Raw genomic sequence first — 25,035 nt, forward strand, 5'->3', positions numbered from 1 at the left:
ATAAATAATAAATAACTTCAAAAAAGACAATTAGCATTCAGAGCAAAGTCCCTCTGAATCCAAAGTAATGGTTACAGTTATATATTAAGTACTCATATTTGGCTTACCTTACGTTTTCTTAGACTATAAGCTTTCTAAGAGCAGGGGGTGCATCCACTCATTCTCCTCAGTGCTTTGCTCATGCTGGATAATCAATGCATTGTGTTCTTCTGACAGGCTAAAGGGCAACAAGATCAGAGCTGATAGGGAGCAGTTTTTCCTCTATCTAAAGATGGTAGATTTGATGATTTTCCAAAATCATCAATCACTGAGCAGAACTGTCAATCAAAGTTCACTCAGTTAAACAAGAGTGGGGATCAATAGACTTAGAAATAGCTTAAGTAATTACCCAATTCAATGCTCTTGAAATTCCAAAGTCAAAAGTGACAGGGTCTATAGGTAATATGAATGCTGCCATTAACAGGGATTTTCCTGTCAGTGATACTAATAAACAGTAAGTCACGTTTTGACAATAGAATATTTATGGATGCAATAAAGAGAACATTCACAGGAAGAATTTCATCTGCCAAAGACATATTTCCTTTAGAACTGCATCTGTGTACTCTGTACCAAGCCCAGCCTCACTGCCTTTCAATTAACACCCTAAAGAAAAAGAAAAAATAAGTAAGCGTTTTTACTCTGTTAATAAAGAATTAAGGCTGGGGAGATAGCTCAGTGGTGTAAGCACCTGCTTGGCAAGTGCAAGAATCTGGATTCAATCCCCGGTACTGCATGCTGTGCTGGCCACCAAAAGCGGGTATGCTTGTCATCCTAGTGCTGGGGAGGCTGAGACAGGAGGATTACTATGAGTCCCAGCTGTGTAGTGAGACCCTGTACCAAATTAATTAATTAATTAATTAAATGAAAAACTAGAATCCATGGAAATATTTATGCAGCAATTCAACTCCAAACTAGTTATGGCCTTAAGATTTGTAATGTTGGAAAAAGCATGTGGATATATCTTTATGATCTTTGTACTTTTATCTTACTTCCTAAGAAACAATGGATATTATAGGCTATACCACTTTAATTGGGTGGAAGTATTAGATGAATTATGTCAGCACTAGTTTAGATTTCAGAGGTCTGCAGCTCACAGCAGTAGACATGGTAATGGCAGTGACTGTAATATCAACAGTACTAGAAGTCTTGAGTCGTAAGACAGTTTCTTAAAGGTCACATGAAGTGTGTAAATGGTAGAGTTAGGATTCAAATTCAGGTCTGGCTTGACTAATGCATAAGCTGTTTTTTCACTATGTTTTACTATATCCACTTGTTATTGCTTGTTCCTTCAGAGATCACTAGCTTCTTGAAATACAACTAAAACTGAACTAAGTCTGAAACAGGTCAGAAAATCTTTTAAGAAGAATCTGTTCATTAATGTGCCACTATCACATCCATGTCAGCAAAGTCTCGAGCCTGGTTAATGGTGACCCATTAAAATTCCAAGGGAATTTTTATATATATGTGATTATAAAACAGAAAGATGAAGATGGTCTTATTGATAGCTAGCATAAAAAATGGGGGAGAAAGGTGAGAAAAGATCAAAAGAATGGTATATTATGCAGATGGCTAAAAGTTTTTGAAATCTGAAACCTAGTTATCTGAGGAGGACAAATTAGTTAAGAATAAACTGGTTTCTTTTTTTTTAAATTTTATTTATTTATGTGTGTGTGTGTGTGTGTGTGTGGCCAGCTCAGCCCACCAGGGGGCGGGGCTGGCTGGCATGTGGTGCTGGGGGATTGAACCATGGTCCCTGTGCTTTGCTAAGCTTGTTTCAAGTAGGTGCTTTAGACCACTGAGCCATCTCACCAGCCCCTGGTTTCTTAAGTTATAGGAGTACCACACACTTTAGTGTAGCCATAAAAATAACTTCAACTTACAATATAAAGCTTTTACTATCTGCCACATTTCATCAAATCTAAAAAGTCACTGATTTTTAAATACCTATGTACTACTAAGAGGAAAAAAACAAAATTTAAAATACTATCAACCGTGAAAACATTCTATTCACAAGTGTTAAAATGTGAAAAAATTGTCTTAGAATTACAATGTCCTGCTACATATTTGTCAGGTATAAAATAGTGGATAGTGATACTGACCTAGGCAAATACTTACAAGACACAGATGTTCACAGAGAGTTAATGCAGATAGATTGAGGTGCTAATAATAGAAAAAATTCAAAGATAAGATTTTTTTTTTGTGTGTGGCTGGCTCAGCTCACCCGTGGGGTGGTGCTGGCATGGCATGTGGTGCCAGGGATCGAACCACCATCCCTGCATGCTGGCTTAAGCTTGACTAGGTGCTTTAGACTGCTAAGCTATCTCACTGGCCCTCAAAGATAAAAATATATTTCAGAAATTACTTTAGGTAGGTATGGCTAATTAAATACAAATTTAATTATTTCAAAGTAGGATCATTCCCAAGAATGCTACCTGTCAAGCTAAAGAAATTCAAACAGTATAATCAAGATGAACCATCTTAAGTAATACTAATAATTAGGGTGCAGGAGTTAAGGTTTACTCAACAGAAAAGATAACATATGTCTTAATCTCTAATAAATTATAAATTATAGTAGGAGGAAAAAAGATTAGTAAAGACTAAAGTATATTACATTCATATTTAGGTACATAGATAAAAACAAGTTCAGGAACATTAAGAAAAATAAGATAATGGGAGAGAAGTAAAAAACAATTAACATTTACTAAGCACTAAATAATTAAGGATTACAACCATTTTAGGATAGCTTTACTAAATCTTTAGTAAGAACCAAAAATCTGAAAAGGATCTAATTGAGCTTCAAAGTTTCAAAGCAGGGGGAATGGGATAGGAAAGATAATAAAAGGTGTCAAGGGGAAGGTAAAATAAAATTTCTTGGCCCGAGTATAAAGTACAAATTATGATTATGCGATGGATCAGGAAACTAGCAATAGGAACTCAGTAAGTAACCATTAAAGGACTCAAATTTATTTACTTGTTTATTTTGGTTGGCTCAGCCTGTCTCAAGAGTGGGTCTGGAGCGGCATATGGTGCGGGGGATCGAACTACAGTCTCTTGCCTCCATCTGATTTTGTTCAAGAAGGTGCTCTAGACCACTGAGCTAACCTGCCAGCCCCTAAAGGACTCAAATTTAAATCAACAATTTTACTTTGGTCTAAGAGGCAAATGGAAGTGATTCTGGGCTTTTGGGAAGAGAAATGGTAAGATCAAAGGAATACTTGAGGGAGGTAATCTTGGGAAGCAAGAATCTAAAGAAACATGTTGAAGGCTTGAAAAAGAGAGATATAGAAGGGCAGAATAGATTTCTGCACTTGTTCTTAGTATAAAAAATAAATGGAAAAGATAAATTATGTGACTTTCTCATGGCTGGTAGAAAGCAAAGGAATAACATTTCTTTTGATGAGAAATGCTAATAGATGTATGCCTGAGGGATATATGGTGAAACTAGTTTTATTTAACATTATCACAAACCATCTGGAGATGGTGGTATTCAGTGAAATAAAGCAATGCATTTTAACACTGTTTCACAAAAGAATTATTAGTGTTTATTATAAAATATTTATCTATAATAAACATACCCAAGTTTACTTCTGTCTTAGTTACTTTCTCATTGTTGAAACATAATACCTAACACCTACAACCTAAAAAGAAGGGTAATATATTTTGGCTTACTGAATTTTCAGTCCATGGCTCCGTGCAGAAATGGCATGGCAGAAGGATCTGGACAGAGGAAAGCTGCTCACATTATGGTGACCAGGAAGCAGAGGGAAAAGAAGAGAGGTGGGGAGGAAGGCAACAGGCTTAGTTCATGCCCCCAGTGGCCGCCCTCTTCCCACCAGATCCCCTCCCCCATAGTAAGCCAACTATAGTGTCCCCATGATCCAATCATCTTCTGAAATCTCTACTTCTGAGCACTGCCTCCCCAGGGAAGGGGTTTTTCTTGATTTTAACCACAACAATTTCCATACTTCACTGCAATTTTATTCTAGACTTCTGTTTTATCTCTCATTCTCTATTCTTTTCCTGACTCCAATTATGTTCAAAATTACACATAAGTGGTAGAAAGGTAAGGATGGGGGCTGGTGAGATGGCTCAGTGGTCTAAAGCACCTACTTAGAACAAGCTTGGCAAAGCACGGGGACCACGGTTCAATCCCCCAGCACCACATGCCAGCCAGCACCGCCCCCTGGTGGGCTGAGCTGGCTACACACACACACACACACACACACACACACACACACACACACACACACAAATAAATAAAATTAAAAAAAAAAAAAAGAAAGGTAAGGATGGCTGGCTTGTACATTGCTTGATACATCTAAATAATGTTGAATAAAATGGCTCCCTTAAAGTAGTCATAAGCAGTGCCACATATCTACCATTGTTTTAATGTGTAGATTTTCAGAAAATTAGTATGTAATTTGAGTTAAATTAAAGAAAACAAAACTGTCCTAATAAAAATTTGACTTCAGAATCTTAAAAGAAATACAGGAAAGGAAGTCAGGAATCAAGGCCAATTCTGTTAGAATTTAAAACTTATGAAAGCATTATTCAGATTTTACTTATTTTTTTGTCCTGTATTTAGCAAACACTAAGTATTTTTTGAATAAAAAATAGACAATAAGGTAAACTAAGTGATTGAATATGGAATTAAATTTAAAAATGACTATTTTATACCTATTCAATGTAAAATCCAAATAAGAAGTCATCAGTCCTAAGAAATGTTGAGGTTAACAGTACGAATAAATAATGAATTTGGATAAATTCACAAATTAATGTAGAGTTTTTTTCTTGGATTTTTTTAAATTTTTTTTTTATTTTTTGCAGAACCAGGGATTGAACTCAGGCCCCCTAAGCCATCTCCCCAGCCCCTTGAATGGAATAAGGATTTTTTTTTTTTTTTTTCTCCTTGAATGCCTTCAGGTCACTTTTGGCTGACTGGAGTGTTGTGGGGATCGAACTACAGCAACCTGAGTCTGACAGCTTTGTGGAAGCAGCCACTTAAAGAACTGAGCTAGGGCCGGGTCCCCGGATTTTCTTTTTTTTTTTTTAAAGGCTAACTGTATTTTGGATTTTCTCAAAACTTTGAAACACGATGTGATAAAAGACAACTACCAATAGGGGGCCTAATACAAAATGAGACTTCCTTTCTTATTATTACATATCTGAAACCAAAGTGAGACATTACAGTGCTAAATTTGGATAAAAATGAGTTACACAGAAATAGCCTTATTTTTCAAAGGGAGAAAAACTTCAACTAATGATTAACAATCAAAATTTTAGATGAGATTTAATACTTTCCTCTATATTTTTTCAGCATTGAAAATGAGGAAATTTATTTTATTGCTCTTGTATAATCCTTATTCTCTGTCTGATTTTCCCAGAAGCTTCCCTGTTCCAATCACTTCAACAATTTTACCTTGTTCTCATTTAGCTAAAAACTAGTATTTCAGGTAAGAAAACGTTTCAGAAGAGGAAGAGCTCCCAAGTACTGAACCTGACTGTGGAGAGCTGGCCCTAGACAGAGCCATTTTACCTCTGTGCTGTTAGATATTTAGAATGAAGAAATCTTAAAAGTTCATCTTGGAAATTTGAAATCTTAAAAAATTTCAAATATATTTGCAAAATGTATTATATATGCCCTGTGCAATGCATCTGACAGGAAAACATAATTTTTTTTTGCAAAAAGTTAGTGGATTTTAAATTTACAACAGTCTTACCAACTTAGAAAGCTCTTATTTGCTAAGTGGCAACACTGGGGTAAAAGGCTATAGGATATTTAGTTACATAATCTGGTGTCATGTAATGGAAGCCTCCCCATTTCCCACATTATTGTTTAGAGTACTAGATGACTATATTTCCAAAGATGTCACACTTGCTATTTTGTAGCACAAAGTCCTATGAGGAATTGCCTGTGGGAAAAGTACTACCTGACTTTCTGTTTAGGACATATAATTCTAGCTGTACTGGTGATCAAAGCCAAGGTTGATCTACCACTGAGCTGTATCCTCAGTTCTTTATTTTTATTTTGAGACAAAATCCCATTAAATTACCCTGGCTGGCCTCAGACTTGCAATCCTCCTGCCTCTCCAGTAGCTGGCACAACAGGTATGCACCATCATACCTGACTCAGTTCTATTTTCTAATTACTTAAAGGCAAAAGGTTTTGAAGTATATGTCCTGAGCTAACTTTACCTGAATCTTGTTAAAATTTCAACCTCTGGCCTAATAATTTTTGTCTTTGCAAGTACTCACATTCTGATGCTAATAAAAGTTTGAGGTCATTGTTTCAAGGAAATTGAAGGTTTTTCAGAATTTCCTAAAAATAAAAATCATTTCCAACTTCAACATCAAATAAGTAGCCAGATAAAGAACATTAAAGTTCAGAGACTGGCTCCAGACACCAGAAACATTGAACAAGGTTCATCCAAAGCAAATAAAATAGAGAAGACAAAACAAAATATCTGAAGATACGCATTACAAGGAAATCAAGACTATTTTAAAACTTTATTGTATGAAAAATGCTTATTAATTACTCATCACTAATATTTGAAATAAAAATTAGATCTCCATTAATAGGAGCCAATAGGTTATTATTTTTATCTTATATAACTCTATAGCTAAAGAATGCCACCTTATTTTTAACATACAATGTATTGCTTTAAAATCAAGATTAAAAAAATATTCTAATAAAGAAATCGATTGGAATCAACAAAACATACATTAGGTAACCAGCGACTGCACTGAAATAAATATACCACTCATATATTCCATTATGTAAATGAATTCAAAGATATTTCATGACTGATCAGCTAGAAGGGACATAATGATTTATAATTCAAATAACTGAGCACTGAAATCAAATTGAGCTAATATATATTTCTAAATATGCAAACCTCAAATAATTGTTAAAAAGTATACATCAATGTATCCATGTTGAAATCATTTGTATCCCTTGGTTTAAAACATTAAAGTTTGAAAACTTTTATCTAGTAAATTTTCTGAAAATATATTTTTTTAAATTAAATTTTAATAAGTGTCCAAAAGCAATAAACAGCTTGTAAAATAAAATATTATAATATTTGGGTTAAAGAATACATACTAGGTATAATACGATAGAAAAAGGATCTTAAATAACATACAAATACATTAGATATTATGAAAATTATACTAAAATAATATAAATCAAACTAATTTCATATTAAATATCAATTTCAACCTAAAAAAATAGGGTAACCTAAACAATAGATATACACTACAAAATGACCAAGCCTTCTTTCCAGATAATACGCTTTCAAAGTAATTCATTGTGAAAAGGCCGGAGTTTGCAATACTAGAAGTATTTATAAGCCACTTCATATGTTAGAAATAAAGAGTATTTCAGCATTATTATTAGAAAAAAATACAGGTTGAATTTTTTTTAATAAGAAAAAATACATATCTTAAAAAGCCAAAATGACCACTGGAATTGGGTTGTACATCACTTTCCAGTAAAGAAGAAAAACAGCCTAGACAGGTGTAATTTATCATTTTTCTGATTTAATATCAAAGAAATATATTAAAATAATAAAAAGAATCCTGAAATCCTCAAAATTTGTAGTGATAAATAGCCCTCCCTGTCTTTATTGCATTATACCTACTAACAGAAATATTGCATGGTGGATTTTGCCAGACAAGGACGATTATTTTCCAATAAAAAGTTGCATATTAAATTCCAGCACAAAAGTGGGTGTCTAATACTTTGGAAATCTTTTATGGTTTGCCAAGGAACACAATTTTAAACTTAACTAATACAAACATATTTCTGGGATGAACCTACATTAAAGCCACCCATTTTAAGAATTTGTCCTCATATTAAAACATCGGCTAATTTTAGTGGTTAACTAATCAACATGTATTTTTCACTATATTTATATACTTGATAGCTAACATCTACAAGACAATCTTTATGTTATTTCTTATCAACTATAATATATTAAGAATGATTTTTTTTTTAGACTTTAAGAAGTTGCTAATGTGGAACATGAAATCTTGTTTTAGAGTACATACAATGTTAATTTGGTTATCCTAATAACCTAAGTTGTCAAATAGTCTATCATTTTCCCCCTATTATTTCTTTGTGTATCTCAACTTATGAAAATCATGTTCTTTTCAACCAGGGAATATTAGAGATATACAAAGCACATCAAAGAAAATTTATACACATTTGAGGAAAAGGCAAATAGTATGATGTTTTCTCAACAGATGGTGTTACCCTCAAGTGGGGGACCCTAGAGGATGTCTTATATCTCAGAAAATCCGCTGCTGGCCCTTAGAGAAGAAATTGAAAATTCATGTCCAGCAATCTCAATGACCAAGGTTACCCAAGCAGTGAGGTTTGCCGTACTAATACATGTCTGGAAGCTAATGGCCATCACTCTGAGCACCTCTTGTAATTATAGAGGCCAAAGGTAACTTGTATTAATCTCATGATGTCTCAATAAATTTAGTATTAAAATATTTATACAAGTTTGCTTTTTCTGAAGTGTATATACTTTTTGACAGACTCTGTATTTACTCTTAGGAATTCAGATTTTATAAAGCAATATTTTAGAGTGTTTGGACCTTCTTAAAATTAGTTACTTGATTTCTTTTAGAAAAAATTTCCGACAATTTATGTAAAACAATGGACAAACACATGTAGTTGCATATTTTCTTATGCAACAATTTATTAATCTGGGTGAATAAAAACAAAACTAGTTAAGAATATAGATATCCATATAAATTCAGTTATAACTTTGACTAAATGCTTCACAGTATACAGCTGTTTCAAGTCTTCCGAATGTTTCAAAAACAAGCATTTACAATAAGCCTAAATGAAAAGACTTTTTATTTAAAAGAAAAAAACTTTTTTTTTTTTTTTTTTTAGTTTTTGCTGGTACCGGGATTGAATTCAGGACCCTGCGATTGTCAGGCAAGTGCTTATTCTACTGAACTATCTCCCCGGTCTATTTAAAAAAATTCTTAAGCAAGGCAAATAGCTGGAAAACAGAATAATGTACTTGTTAAATTATTAATATAGTATCAGATATACAGTGAAAAGGATATCCAACAGAAAGATCATTTAGGAACTGAAGAGTCCTTGAAATTACAGGCTCACATCTTCCCCAGTATTTAAGATTTGTAACACTAAATATAAAAGAAAAGTTTTAAATTATAATATATTTGCCTGTGTAGGAAGAATGATAGAAATAAATGCATAGTTACATAAGTCAGATGTCCTAAACAATAAAATGAAAAGCAAGTTGACATTTCAAGGGAACATTTCTTTTCAAAACTTTATGCAACCAACAATGAACACTGCTTTTAAAGTGGCATATAATTCTATAACCTAGTTTTATGAATTAAATATTTAGGGCTCACAGAGCAAATATTAAGTTTATGACCAAGTGAAAGCAGAGGAAGTCAAACAGAAGCTCAGTTACTGCCAAAAAGAACCATGACTCCAAAACTCACTTCTCATGATTGTATATCTGGCTTTGTTTTCTGTAATCAAGGGAGTACTATCTACTGAACAAATAGGTTGTTTCCAAATATGAACTTAGGCTAAATGTACAAAGTTATACCTATGACTAAAAATCAGTCCATTCTGCTAGCATTGTAAGTATAATTTAAGGACATTTCCCATGAATCTCTCTCTGATAGTCAAAAGTTTCTATTGAAACAATAAATGTCCTGTCTCAAGGCAGCCAGACCTCCCTCATTGATCCTACTTTGCACACTCTTCAGTTGGCCTCTAAAATGAAGCATTTTATTTTTAATTAAAAAAGACTGCCTAACTAATCTGGAATCAACACCCATAAATCTTTTACAACCATATTCTGATACTGAACACTATAGGTGTAGGCTAGCTTGATAAATTAAAATGTTCTTTGGATGACAAGTTTTAATAGGTGAAATGAAGTTTTAAAACAATCTTAACAAAATTTAAAATTTTGTAAAAAAATCTGTAAAAATTTAAAGAGGTTTAGATTTAAAACATTAGAAGAAAAATTCAAAGCTAAAGCAGAAACTCACATTTTTGTCATGAATGTTTCCAGAACATGGTTGTCATCTGTTATTCCTAAGATTTCTGACATACGGGAATATACCTGCATGAGAAAATTTTATTGTTAAAATTTTTACTATTAACATATATTTTCAAAAGTCTATTTAAATTGAACAAATTAAGATTCAAAGCACTGTTACATCCACAATGAGATAAGGAGTACAAGGAGCAAATAAAAGATTTAAACTTTCTTTAAAATTTAACTTTTCCTTCCAGGAAGTACTTCTCCTGTTTGAAATATAAACATACACAAACATACACACCCATCTTAACTCCACATAAATATGTTATACCACATAATTTTGTTTTCCACTCAAGGCGGTAACTCACCTGTGCAAAACCTAGAAAGTAGAATCCCTTAACAAAAGGTTGCAAGATTTAAAGATTTTTCAGGTATTCCAGATTTCAATAAAATGACAACTAATTCAAGTGAAAGTAAGTTAGTTATAAAGATAAGGATCTAAAATTCAAGATAAATTAAAGATTTTACAGAAACTCTTCTTACTTATCCTCTAGTAAAGTTCCCCCAAAATATAGAGGTAGGTCTTACTTTCAGTGCTGAAACAGAAATCCCAAGCTCAGGGATTCTCTGTTGAAAACATCAGGCTCTGGGAATCCACTAAGTTTCCAATAAGGGATTGTTGGTTGCAGAGTTTGGGGTGCAGTATTTCAGTTTTAACCCAAGCCTCAGTAGGCTTGAAAACATATATCCTATTTCAAGTGGGGAAATGCTACTAACAGCCAATGGAACATTCCCTAACAGCCTGATAAAGCTGAGAAGTGGGATGACACCTCTACTCCCTGATGCTCTGGTGTGATTCCAGGTCATCCCTGCCAGACACCAGCTGTAAGGGATTTTTCCTCTGTGATTTCACATGATTGTGCTTTCTCACCTTTCCTGATTTGCTTATTCCCTAAGTATGGCAACTGAACTTCTACTCCTTGCCTTTTGTTCATATTTACATACTAACCTGCTATACTGCCAGAAGTGATAATGGTAAGATAAAAAAAATCATAAGGCATTCACCAGAGTTACAGGGTCATACAGAGGAGGGAAGCTGTCCCTTAGAGAAATTTCTTATTTGGAATTTTCTTTGATAATATTTAAATGACAATGGAATACTCTTCTCTGACAAAACTAAACAAAAAAAGGGGATAAAAATGAACAACCATTTTGTATCTGAATATTCAAAATAGGATAGATATACAGCTACATTTTCTTAATTCAATGAACAGAAAGATCTATTCTAATAGTGTTTGTGGACAGGATATAATTAATGTCTGCATCTTGTACAATAAATAACCACTACGACAACAATATGCAATGTATTAATTATGGAAACTGTTCTACTAATCAGTTTTGAAACTGTCTCATTGCTATGTGTTTCTGAAGAAAATTATTTAAAAAATAAAATAAAGGAATTTTCTTTGAACTTTTTATTAGTATATGTTTGTTACACGCAAATACTTTTTTTGGTGGGGGTTCATACATAAACTTTTTTTTGGTGGGGGTTCATTACATAAAAAGTAAAATCTTGATCCTGTTTACTTCCCCTTTTCCTCTCTTTCTCTTCCCCCATACTGAGATTTTTAAATTCCATTTGAATCAGAAGTTTGTGTTCCAGCTTTCAACATGAGTCCAATGTCTGGAAGGCAGGGGGTGGTGGTCAATAAGAGGGAAAAGAAAGGACAGAAGGAAAGAGGCAGCAGAATGGTAAAGAGAAGCTAGGAAAACAGGAAGGCTGATATGTAAAATTCTCTTGCCTCTTCTGTTAGCTCCTCAGCCCTATAGAAAAGGCTTTCAATGATTATCTCTAACTTTGCCTATCAAAGCAGGTCTTCATCTCTTGAAAAAATGAAATGATCACTATGGCTCCTAAGGAGTTTGTAGCAAAAATGGAGCTTGGGAAATAGAACTTACCCACAAATCTTCAGGGATCAGAAACTTAAGTGTAATGAGGGCTCAGTAGAAGAATGACATAGAAAGAAAAATTTCTTTAGTTCTCCATGATGCAAAATCTCTCAGGGATTGGAGTATTAGAATTGGGACCCTTGCAAAATGTGATATTGATACGTTTTATAGCACAGAAAGTCCTTCACAACTTTCCCCAACCTTTGCCCTCAATTTCAAGACATAATGAAATACTAATGGGGCTGGTGAGATGGCTCAGTGGTCTAAAGCACCTACTTAGAACAAGTTTAATAAAGCACAGGGACCGCGGTTCAATCCCCCAGCACCACATGCCAGCCAGCCCCGCCCCCCTGGTGGGCTGAGCTGGCCACACATACACACACATAAATAATAAAAAATAAAATAAAATAAAATTAAAAAAAAAAGAAGAAATACTAATGGATCTCTAAGACTTCTTATACAGTTTCAGATCTCTAAAAGTGTTCATGTAGTCTCCATTTTGCCTGAATCAGTCTTCTCCCTCCTTTTTGCTTGATTCCCACTCAATGCCATCTCTAGAGGCCTACCCAGCTTTCTCAGGCAGTGTGTGCTGTATTCTATGTTCCTATAACATCTGATCTCTTTCCTCTATCATGATGCTTTTCAGATTGTAATTATTTGGTTATCCATCTCCCCCACTACACACTGAGAGCTTTTTGCTGGGTGATATTGTGTCTTACTCTTCATGTCCCAACATCTAAGTTGCTCTTTGTCAAGTTATTACTACTTGTGTGTCTAATGTGTAATAGTGAAAATCATGGCATGGATCCATTAGGATTATATGCTAATGTGGGTATTAAGTGATGAACAATGAAGGATTTTTCCTATTACGCATATACTGGATTCTACAGACAAAAGATGAGAATCCTAAATTATAAGAGAAAAAGAAAAGCACTTATAAAGAACAGCTTATATTATTTTAACCAGTGACTATCTAGTAATTGATTACTGTGGTTATCTTTAAACTTTATTTTAGCACCCTTGTCAAATAAGATCTTTCAATAAGCCTATTTTATATAATCAGACAATATTGGGGGCCAGACACACTACTAACTACCTCTTTTCCTCTGTTCACTTTGCTCTTTTTCACAGCCATAGACTGTGCCCTTAACTCCAACTGAGTTTTAAAGACACTCACTTAACGAAGCTGAAAACATGAATGGGTTTGTTTTAAACTAGCCCTGCTACAATTCTAAGCACAAATTTTCCTAAGGGTACATACAAGATCATCTTTATAGCTAAATAAAAATAATCATAAATTCCATGTTTTCATATATTGATTTTTGGAAAGGACACGATGTCATTATCTCAATGGTTTTATCTTATTTTATAATCTGTTATCTTCTAGTTGATTTTCTTGTTTTGTAGCACTTGATGACTATAATATACTTTTACAAAGCCAAATTTTACATTTTCAGACAAATGCTATCCCTTTAAGTCAAAACTCAAAATTCAAATTCATTTTAACTAAGCCATATTTAATAATAAAAATATAATTAAAATGTGACTTTTAATATATAAAACATTTTCTTCAAAAATGTGTCTTTTAAAATTGGTGGTTTCCTCCTAGAAGAAATTTTTCTGTTGTGACTCTAGCATTAAAGACCAGAGGAAACTATGCAGGCAGGTCTGTTGTGCTTTGCTGTCAAAACAGTTTCTTAAAGCATCAGATTTGAACCAATAATATACTTTAAAAAACAGACAATATTGACACATGGCAGTGCTTTAATCCACAATTATCCTTGTAACTCCCACCATTCCTTTTATCATCCATTAGCTTTGATTCCCATTATCCCATCTAGAACTGTGTCAACGCTTTTGTCCTTGGGGATTTCTCTCCACTACTAGGATCTGACAGTCAAGCTTGAGTACTAAACAGGATCATTACCTCTTAAATCCACTTATCTGATCTACTGAATAGCAAATTGAAAAGCTCATTAAGAGCAACAATCTGATTTGTTTTCTCCTGTGACACAGTCATTTAAAATCAATGCATGATTACAGCATTTCTTTTAAAAGACTCACATTTTCCTAGGCACCTTTTTCAGCGAACATGCAGATAATATGAAAATGTCTAATATTTGGAACTTAATTATAATCTGAAGGTGGGAAGTAATGTGTTTGGTGAAGAAATATCCACAAAATTGCTTATTATAAAGCACAAGTCAAAGAAAATTTTCTAGAGAAAGTAATTCGAATACAACAGTTTTTAACACTTTTCTGCATCTTTTATTACTTTGCCAAAGATGTTTTTATGATATCAAGAAAAAAACCCACAACACAGAAATCATTTTAAGGAAGCACACAGGAGTTGGCACAGGGACTCAACTCTTAATTCATACATTTTCAATTTCAGAATCTATTAAAATAATTTGATCATAACAAAATCTCAGCAAAAAAATCTATGAAGTATGAAACTAAATCGTTAGTCATTCTTCAGAAAAGGGAGGGCAATAGATGACATTAGGTAAACAGTTATTCCTTTGGTTATATTAGAGAAGTTCACATTGTAACCACATTTTTGCCTGCTTCTGCCAGCTCTTCCCTTTCCTTTCCTTCTCTCTCAAGATATCTGCATTTCTTTACTAGTCTCCCTGTGAACAGATATAATTCTCTTTTATCGCAACCATGTATAATATTTAATAAATGTTTGTTAAATGAATAAAAATGTATATATACTTTGACCAATTTCATCTCATTTGTAATATTTTAACCAAAGAAAACAATCTGTGAAGCCATGGTTTTCTTGTTTTACAAAAGGTGTAGTTTATAATACTATAATATGTATGTAATATATTTGTGGAGAAAGTCCTGCAGAATCAGTAAGAACTTTCCTTTAAATCTTTCTTTAGAGAACCTATTGTTGCAAACTTGTTGGAACTGAACAGAATATGCTCTTCCATGCTTTAATTTTCCTTGTAAATATATGCTACCTCCACAATTTCAAGCATTTGCCTCTGGAGGGAAGAGGAGGTATCTCTTTCCACAGTACTTAGAACACCGTTTGATAAATTTAACAAAGGAAAGAGGGTATTGAGTTTGGTTCCAAAGATAACTAGATTTGCATTATGGATCTGTCACCAAATAAATGTTATTGAAAGTCTCTGACTCTTGGCTTATCTGTAAAATAAAATTGACGACGATGATAACTACCACAATGATGCTGATAACACCTATTATATCACATGTTTGGAAAAGATTAAAAAATGACTCCTAACTCAGAGCTTGGCATTCAGTGATTACTTTCCTTGACAACCTCTTCCATAGACTTTGTGAATATCTGGTGCTAAAATTATCACTAATATGGGGCTGGAGAGATGGCTCAGTGGTCTAAAGCACCTACTTGGAACAAACTTGGCAAAGCACAGGGACCACGGTTCGATCCCCCAGCACCACATGTCAGCCAGCCCCGCCCCCTGGTGGGCTGAGCTGGCCATACACACACACACACACACATAAATGTAAAAAAAATTAAAAATTAAAAAATAATAAAATTAAAAAAACTTATCACTAATATGTTTTCAAGAGAGGGCTCTTCACACTCACACACACACACACACACACACACACACACACCAGGTACCTAGGTAACAAGGTGCTTTTCTTGGAGATGTTCACACTATATATGAAAATCCTTGAAATTTACATTAATAATCCTGAAATCTATCTATCTATCTATCTATCTATCTATCTATCTATCTATCTATCTATCTATCTATTTATCTATCTGTCTGAGATTGTATCTGTTAAAGGCTTTAAGCGTCTTCTTCAAAATTTCCTGATAAAAACCTAAATCCTTTTTAATTCTCATTATTGCCTTAGAAGCTAGAAAAATTACCCACTTTAGTTTTCTTTGTACCCATCTCTTTCTGGCTCTCTGAATATTGGAATCTGTTAGAAACATAAGAAATTGTCATTATTACAGACTTAAGTTCTTAAGTCTGCAATAATGACTTAAGCATGACTCCTAAAAATATCCTATTTTCATTTGCTTGCTTTCCTATCCCTATTTATTGTACTGAAAACATTCTTTTAAATTTCAGAAAAAAGCATTTAGATATGTATACAGTATGTCAACAATGCAAAATACTTTCTAACTTCTAAACTAACTAAATGACAAGCACTGCACCTCTGTATTTGCAGGTAACTTAAGTGATCTTATATATGCTTTTTAAATGGAACTGAAACCAGACAAAAGAATGAGCATGCAAATAGTAACAAGATTTTTAGTTATACTTTTAACTTGATAAAGTATGAAAGCATGTATTGTGATAATTTTAGAATTGCTTTCTTTTTCCAGTCTTAATATTCGGTCTTGGGTATCTGCAGAATTGTTTCTAACATTCTGGTTATAACTTTGAAGAAACTAATTATGTCAATCCTTAAAATTGAAGTAGATTATAGAACTGGGAAACCCAGAATATTAGTTCCTAAAGGTTGTATGGATATATAATGACAGTCACAGAAATTCAATAACAGCCCTCTATGAAATGTACTCAAAAGCACCCCATGAAACAAATTAAAAAGAACAATGAATCTCTTATTCTGTACAAATAAGAAAATAAGAGAAAGCACTGATTCTATAGGCTTTCATAATAGCTATTATAATGAATTAAGATTTTGGATAATGAATTTTCAGAAAATTGCAGTAAGTTAATACCCTTAGGCCTTCTATAAATGTTTAAGATGTTATAACTTCTCAAAGAGCTTTAGAATATGGTAAGCGGGCACCATACAGAAAATTAGGAATGCTGTTGAAATCAACAACATTCTGCCATAAAGTATGTATTTTCCCTGATCCAATTTCTGGTCAAAAACTCATTCAAAAATAATACAGGAACCAGTATCACAACTACTTCAAATGTTGTGAATTTTAAATTACTGTTTCAACTTAAATGAGTTGCCCATTAAGGTTTTAAACTAGTTGTCATTTGGTAATAAAACCATGTCACTGGAAAGGTTACATTATAATGAAAAAAATTTCTGTTCTTTAACAAGAACATTTCAAAATGTACCTATGAATAGGAAAGCAATCTTCATATTTACATTTTAGGTTTCAAGGTCCTTTGAGGTTAATTCAATACTGTCTATAAGGAAGATAACCATAAAATAAAAGATATAGGTAGCAGAGGGACAAGGAGGGGTAAATGAAGGAATGGGGAGCACTAAAGACATGGATTTAAACTGTTTGGAAGACACTGAACTCTTTCATTAAAACACGAAGCAGATTAAAGCATGAACACTGCAAGTAACTTACCAGCACATCCAAAGAATTAATGGTACAAACATCACTGCTGCATATTAAATGTACAAACAATGATAATGAGTAGATTCATATTAATCTTACCTATTTTTATATCATTTAAAATAACACCATTAAACAAAGGACTGACATAAATCTTTTCATCATAATTTAATTTTAAAACCTAAATTCATATCAGAAACTAAGTGGTAAAAGGCAAAGGATCTGCTCGCCATATTCAATAGAATATAGAATGGCATCTGATAAAGAAAAGCTGGCTATAGAAGAAGCACAAAATATATTAAATTTTCATTTCAATTAGAATATCTGAGCCCACCATCTGTGGTGGCCATCTTGCTAAGGGGACATATACCTAACAAATCTCTTAAGAGGCATTCCTAATCTGCTTGAATAAGCTATTGTATAAGAAAACTTGAAGCGTCCAGTTTGGCCTCACATTTCCTCCGCTCCACATCCTGTGGCACAAAGCATGAACTCAGCAGGCCAGGGTGCAGGGCTGCCTGCTGCTTGTGATAATCCCCTCTCCCAGTAGGGGCCTCCACTGATGCATGGCTAAGAACATGTTTCCTCTTTTGCTTGCACCCCAGTGGGGTTTCCATTCCTGACTTGGGCCTAAGTCCAGACTGCTAAGGAAGGTGGAAAAGTTAGAAGGTTCCAGATGCTGCCAGATACATTTCTGGATTAGTTTCTAAACAATAATGAATTAGAAAGAGAAATATAGGTTTAATGTGAAAACCAGGAAGATAGGTAATTTTGGAGATTCTTTTCCTCCCACCTCCAGCCAGATCTAAGGTCTAACTACCACCTGTTCAACAGAAGCTGGCTGTTTGCCTCATTTTCCTTCAGGGAGCCACTGACTAAGAATCTTCAGCAGCATGAACCTAATGCCTCCCGACAGGCCTTCACTAGCCAAGAGGGACCCGGGTCGAGCGCACCAGTTATTGGTCACAGGATACACAGCCCACAGAAAGACTCCTGTGGTGCAACCAGCTGAAAGCCAACCAGAGAAGATGGAGAGTGTACATTTGTCTTGACACAGCTTTGCTCATGCTGGCTGCCAACTCGCTCCATGTCTTGGGCCAAGCTTCTGTTAAACTAGTCTTCTGTGGATAAAGGCCTGGTTTAGCCCTCGGTATATATATTATCTTCCCAAGACCATTCAAAAAGAATGGTTATGGCACAAGACTTTGAGAAAAAGGCTTAACTCTGGTTCTGAGACCATGGTTTGAAGGGGCATTTATAATTCTTTGTAATAGCAAATTTATAAGATAACATGATTAGATTTTAGAATACAATAGTTGATGCTAGATGAACTATGTAAGAAGGTGATGGCAGAGGTGAGGAATAGTCAATAAAATATTCTGTTTACTCTAATACTCCATACCTTTTAAAGTTGTCAGGGAGAAACATTTTCTGGCACAAGGGACACGTGTTCTGGGCAGCATCAATAACTAGCTACATACAACTTTACTTTTTTAGGTAGGGGCACATGGTTAGAATTGGACACTCAGAAATGTTATACCAAGAAACACTGGCTGCTTTTCACATGATTCTAGAGTCTGAAGTTTATAGTGCTTGCAGGCTATTGAATATGTGGCTGTAAAACATGCACACTGTAGGACTATATAGGATATAAAAAGGGGAATCCAGACAGTGTACCTTACACTTACCACTCACTTGTGCCTATTTTAGTAACAAGAACATGAGGGTATAGTGAGATAAGCATAAAGACTGATGCTTTACCACTGTAACTGGTAACTCAACTCACCTTAACTATTTTCCAAGCCTTCTCTGGAACTCTGGATACATCACTCCTCAGGCGTACAACCTAAAAAGCACAGAATTTAAAGACCTAACACCTGACACTAGGGATAAGAGAAGAGTAAAAGGCCTCCCCAATCTCACATACAGGGAGAAAGTAGCTCAAGATTTATTTGACTGTCACTTGAAATACTCTTAGGTCTTTGATTTTATCCTGGAGCCTGTGAGCAGAGAATAGTGAAGCTCTGTACAAGCTCTAGATACGCTTGGATTACAACAGGTCTGTTTCAATATTATTGCAATAATTTAAGAGATTGATTACTAAAGGCTATCTCTAAAACAGAACAAATTATAAACAATATTTGGCAAGACTATTTTTAAGAATGCCTCAGTAGTGTTGTTTTTCACAAGACACATGACACAAGTACAGCTAGTAGAACTAATGATGTAAGTAGGTCAAGTCATTCTGAGGGGCAAAATATATCTTAAACTCATTTCTATAGTCATTCAGAAGATAAATAAATCATATTGAATCTTCCATCAGTCAGTCTAATTCTTGTACATACACACTCAACCAAACTGTCTGTAAAAGCATAGCAAACTATAGCCTTGATGGATACATTAAGATCATTACCAGGTTCCCATTTGTATTTTTAACATCTTTATTTTAATCATCATGTTTTCTATTAACTATTTGCTTACATGTCGACACTCTGAAATCATGTCCCATTTCCTATATATAAAACAACTTCTGTATCTTCCTCCCAAGTATACTTAAGTCTTTATCTCCCTGAGAATAAACATGTGGCATGAAGAGTAGAGAAATAATGGCACAATGAACGAAAAATGGGTGTCAATGACATTTATATTTTATTACCTTGCAAATCCTCTATTTTATCATACTCTTACATTTTACTAAAAACTGTTCCTAAAAAAATTAAAAAAAAACTATTCCTTTCCAACATTTAGTTTCTCTTTCACACTAGTTTAATGAAACTTTAATTTACCTAAAATGCAATGAAATGCAATTCACAAAACACAATTCGCCTTCTAATGGCCAATTAATACCCTCAAATACTCATATCTGGTTTAACTCACAGCAGTCAATATTTGTAGCAATAGATTAAATCTTATTTTCATCTTAGTCTTCTATGTTGATTCCTTTTTTTTTTTTTTTTGTATTTAGTACATGATCTACAGGGTCTCACTACTAGATCAGACTCATAGCGATCCTCCTGTTTTCAAACTCCCAAGAGCTGGGATTATAGGCGCGCGTCACCATGCCCAGTCTGAAACAGACTTTTTGTTTTTTTGCGGAAACGAGGATTGAATTCAGGCCCTTGCACTTGCCAGGCAAGCACTTATTCTACTGAGCTATCTCCCTGGCCCCTTCTATGTTGAAAATTTGCTAAAATTTATGTGGAAGCTCAAGAGGTGAACCAAGGCAATATACAGAAATGCTGTATTCACGAAACATATTCTCTTCTTATTCAGAAGTCAGGAAGGAGAAAATTTATTGAATATGTATTTTAGTAACTTAAGCTAGGAAGAAACACAGAATATGTTTAGTGTAAAGCACATGAAGTTTGAGTGAGGCTCTCACTTCATAGGTTGGCACAGTATGTGGCAGATAGCAATCATTTTATAAATATTTTTATTTCCTGAGTTAATTCTGTGAGTAAAATTATTTGATCTCTCAGAGACTCAGATTCCTCATCTGTCTGACAGAAAGAATAGCTAAATAAAGAAAACAATCACTAGGAGGTATTCTATGAGGTAGCTGGGATAGATTCTAAAGCCCAAGACTAGTGGGAGCCTGCCACTCACTAAGTGATTCTGAATAAGCTGATTACTCTTTAAAACTCAACTTCCTAAAATGTAAAATGAGGAAGACAGTAGGACTTAATTTAGGAAGTTTTTAAAAGTTTCATTATGTAGAACAGCCCTGATCCATGTAGAATTTCTTTAAGTGTGCATTATTGCTATCATTGGCATCTGCCAAGATGACAATTCCCCCCTTTTTTCTACTTTATTTGGATAAGATGCTAGAAAATAGGTATATTTTCTAAATTGGTATGTAAATAGTTTTAGTAATGGTTAAAAAGAATGATTGGAAGGGAGAGAGGTTTAATGAAAGGTAACATAACTTCTAATCTTATATAATGAATCTAGTCTTTGAACATTCCAAAAAAATATAAATAGGATCAAGAAAAGAAATGGGAAAGAAGAAAACGATGGGTTGTGGTACTTAGTGATGTTTATTTCAAGGATTTATTTGTATCACTTAAGCTTCCAATTTTGAAACCCTCTTCATTATATTTTGAGTCTTCTTAAGTCCCTGCTTCCCATATTCCTGGTAAATTTTCAGCTCACTTGGTGAGTAGATGATTTACATTGCTATATCCAATACATTGCCATCTTTCCAGTTCATATCGATGAGCTGAGTCAATCCAATTTTCCAAGTTTTTCAAAAAGCTAAATGTACAGACAAGAAGTTCCAAAATATCATTAGTTTTAAATTATTAAAAGATTCATTTTGTGTGTATGTGATAGGCCACAAAATGGCACTACTTCATTGTAAGGACAGGGCTTCTTATAGAAATACAACATTACTAATCTCTATGAGCTCTGTGTCACTGCTCTATTGTAGGATGGATTATATCAAATATCTAGGATCTAGCTTAGTTCTCTTGTGACTGATGGCTAACTATAAGTCCAATTTGTGTGGCAGAAATGAGGTTTGTTTTTTTTTTTTTTTCCTTGGGAAATAACACTAATATGGGGATGAAAGTTGTGATGTTGGTCTTATCAGTCATCACACTCTGAAACTGATCATGACTGAATTCATGTCTAAATACATACATATACAGTCACTATGATATAGCAGAAAGCAAACAGGACACAGACTAGGATGTTTTTCAAGTTCTGCCACTGAACAAGTTTTTAAGTTTTCTGAAATTCTGTTTCTTCTTTATATTCTGTAAAATGAACATAATCAACCCTGTTAAATAGAAGATTGTTGAGAAAATTAAATGAGAAAAAAATAACTCAGCAAAATGGTTAAGAAAGTAGAAATTCAATACAGATTAGATTAAGGTTGAAGATAAATTGCATTTGTAAGATGTTTCATACTTATTATTTTCAAACTTACAGCATGGATACTTCAATACCCAATACCTTAAACTTTAGGAAGGCCAAAGAGTATCATGTGTCAGATAACTGTACCTCTTGGCAAGCATGGTATTAAAATACAAATGGTCAGATAAAAAGACAGACAATTGCTAACTTGTAATATTAAGCATGAGAATATTTCTGAGGAGTCAGAAAAATAGACCAAGGGGGAGCATGGAAGAAAGTGGTCATAAACACTTGGAGATAAGAAAAGACAGTAAGTGACCAAAAGGCTAAAAGAATGGAGTAGGCTGGGGTGAAAGAAAAAAGCTTAAGAACTACAATTTTCACTGAATGTAAAGCCATTAGAGCACTAAGGTGTTTGTCACATTTCAGCATTTTCTATTATTGTACAGTTTCTCCCTTTAACAATTTCCAATTGAACTTATCGGGTGTGAGAAATTTTCCATAAAAATGCATCTCCAGTTTTGTGATGGGAACCCATCAGAAAATAATTCACACTGGAGAAAACTTGTTTAAAAGCCAACTTGGTTAAACACATCTATTCAGTAAAGCAAGGGATACTTGTGCTGGGGAACTACTCAGGCCTAGGGGAAAGCAAAATCCCAATAAGTATGCCAAATGGGCTTTTATATTTCAGGACTCCTTTAACAGCAACACTATGGGAAAATAAAAATTAGGAAAACACTGAACTTAACTAATTTAAATGCTGAAAAAATTTTTACATTTATGTTTTATTACCAAGTGCTTTTCCCACATTTGTCCCAAGGCAGCAGATGAAGCGCTATAGTCACCACTGCTAATACTAGCAATTGGAACATGCTCTTTGGCAAGGCAGAAATAAGATAATTGTTCAATATAGGCTGGCTTTTCAGAAATACTGGAAGCACTGCCTGTAATTATAGACATCTGTCACTGCTAGCCACTCAGTACTAACCCTGACATCAATATACAACCATAGCACTAAACTGCCTGCAGGCATAGCAATGGAGACCAGATACGCTAGGCAGGCAATCATCTGCTTCATCCAAACTATCTGTCAAAGGTTCCCAACCACAAATAGCTCTTACATTTTGTATCCTTAGGATAATATGTTGATTTATTTCAGATTCTCTAATATTTACAGTCTAGGGCATCTACTAAAATAAAGAAACAAAACTTATAGCTAATGGAGGCAGTTACTGTTCACAGTCATCATAAAAGGTCATAGCTCAACCCTCAAATGTTAAAAATTGATGGCAGCTTTAACCATGCACCATCATACAGATGTTTCCTTTTGTAGAAGCAATTATTTTCAATAGCAATTCAAAATGGTAAATACAATCTTTCATCAGGCAGTATGTTGTCACATGATCTAATAGAAATGCTCATATTTTAAACCTTTTTCTGAGATGTAAAAGTAAGTTTCAACATTGAGTACAGAATAATCCAGATTGTCAGTCTGCGTTTAGCTTTACATATAGTATGTTATCTGGCAATATTTTTTACGTATACAAATAACGTGATGTCTAAAAACCAGGAAATAATATTGAAGGATAAAATACTTGGTTAATGAGTGAGTGAACTGACATATAATCTTGTGTAAAACTTACTGAAAAATACATGCATCTTCATATTTTTAAAAGTCCAGAGACAAATTATAGTTTTAAATCACTCTCCTTTTTAGCAAATAAACTGAAAATTATAAAACATTTAAACTAATTAGAAATAAAGACTCCTAATTATCATAATGTGTACTAAAAACCCAGATATTTCTTGGTCTGATCACAATAGCCTATGCTGGGGAAAAGCTATTAATTACTGACAGACAGTTAGCTTACAAGTGAGCTGCATTTTAAAAACCCCCTTTAAAATACAATTGCTAAATGCCTTACAGTGCTGTAATGTGAGACAGGTTCAAATCTTATTACTTCACTGAAATTAAAACCTAAGTTTTAATACTGTTCAAGTCGAACAATGATTCCACACTTTATTGCTTTTGAAATCCCTTGATGATCATAGGAAAAAATGCCCCGGAGAAAAAAAGACTGTTTTCGATAAACAGAAAATACAGTTTGCACTCTTAGCCTCTTTGTCATCACAAAAAAAGGATTTAATGCCAATTCTTTAAAAAAAGACTTTTTCCACACAAAATGTGCACCTTGTGTGCCATTTGTAAAATCAGTTCACTTTCTTTTATTTATTACTGCAGCGCGGCAAGGCAATAAAGAAGCTACCAATAGCTAATAAATTACATGCCTTTTAAAACAATTCTCTTGCTACAAAAACATGTAACTACAAAGGTTTACATTTACATGGTACATCACATGAAATGTCTATATTTGTGTCCTATTAAATATTTTGGCAAATTGTGGCTATTTTACCAAATTGCTGACAGGAAAAATAACAACATGATACACAAATGTCCTCACAACATAAAAATAAATGCTGTTCTAGAAAATTGTTCTTATGCTATTTGCATTTTCTAAAAATAATCCTAAATTTATTAAAAATGTTTTGTTAAATTATTTATTTACCAAAAAGGTACTAAGAATTTTTAATCATCAGGATTAAACTTCACTCAATTAAAACTAAGAAAAAATGATGCTTTTGAAACCGTATTTTGTAACAGTAACTTACTTATTTTATCTATGTACAAATGAATTTTGAAACATCTGTATTCCAATTCCAGGATAAAGTTGTTAAATTAATCAGAGTATCTGCTTAATGCTTTCATCTTTAAAACTCCTGGTAAGAATATATTTATGAGGTAATGTATTGACTTTTATTATTAATTTCTTCCATTTCCTGTAATAGCTGTGG

The 25,035-nt window shown here is 33.8% G+C and overlaps 1 protein-coding gene across 2 annotated transcripts in view; it reads right to left on the minus strand.

Annotated features, from left to right (window-relative positions):
* Ranbp17 (RAN binding protein 17) overlaps positions 1-25,035 on the minus strand; it is a 390,835-nt gene that overhangs the window by 94,748 nt on the left and 271,052 nt on the right. The window contains exons 15-17 of one of the 2 annotated variants that reach the window (XM_023721795.1): positions 19,109-19,168; positions 10,096-10,169; positions 9,127-9,207 (exon numbers count right to left, since the gene is read on the minus strand). In XM_023721795.1, the coding sequence (XP_023577563.1) occupies positions 9,127-9,207; positions 10,096-10,169; positions 19,109-19,168 (215 nt within the window). The remainder of the gene's footprint in view (positions 1-9,126; positions 9,208-10,095; positions 10,170-19,108; positions 19,169-25,035) is intronic. The other variant, XM_004637026.2, reaches the window with a different exon arrangement.

Source organism: Octodon degus, unplaced genomic scaffold (genome assembly GCF_000260255.1).
Source record: "Octodon degus isolate 3935 unplaced genomic scaffold, OctDeg1.0 scaffold00085, whole genome shotgun sequence".
Lineage (NCBI taxonomy): Eukaryota > Metazoa > Chordata > Mammalia > Rodentia > Octodontidae > Octodon > Octodon degus.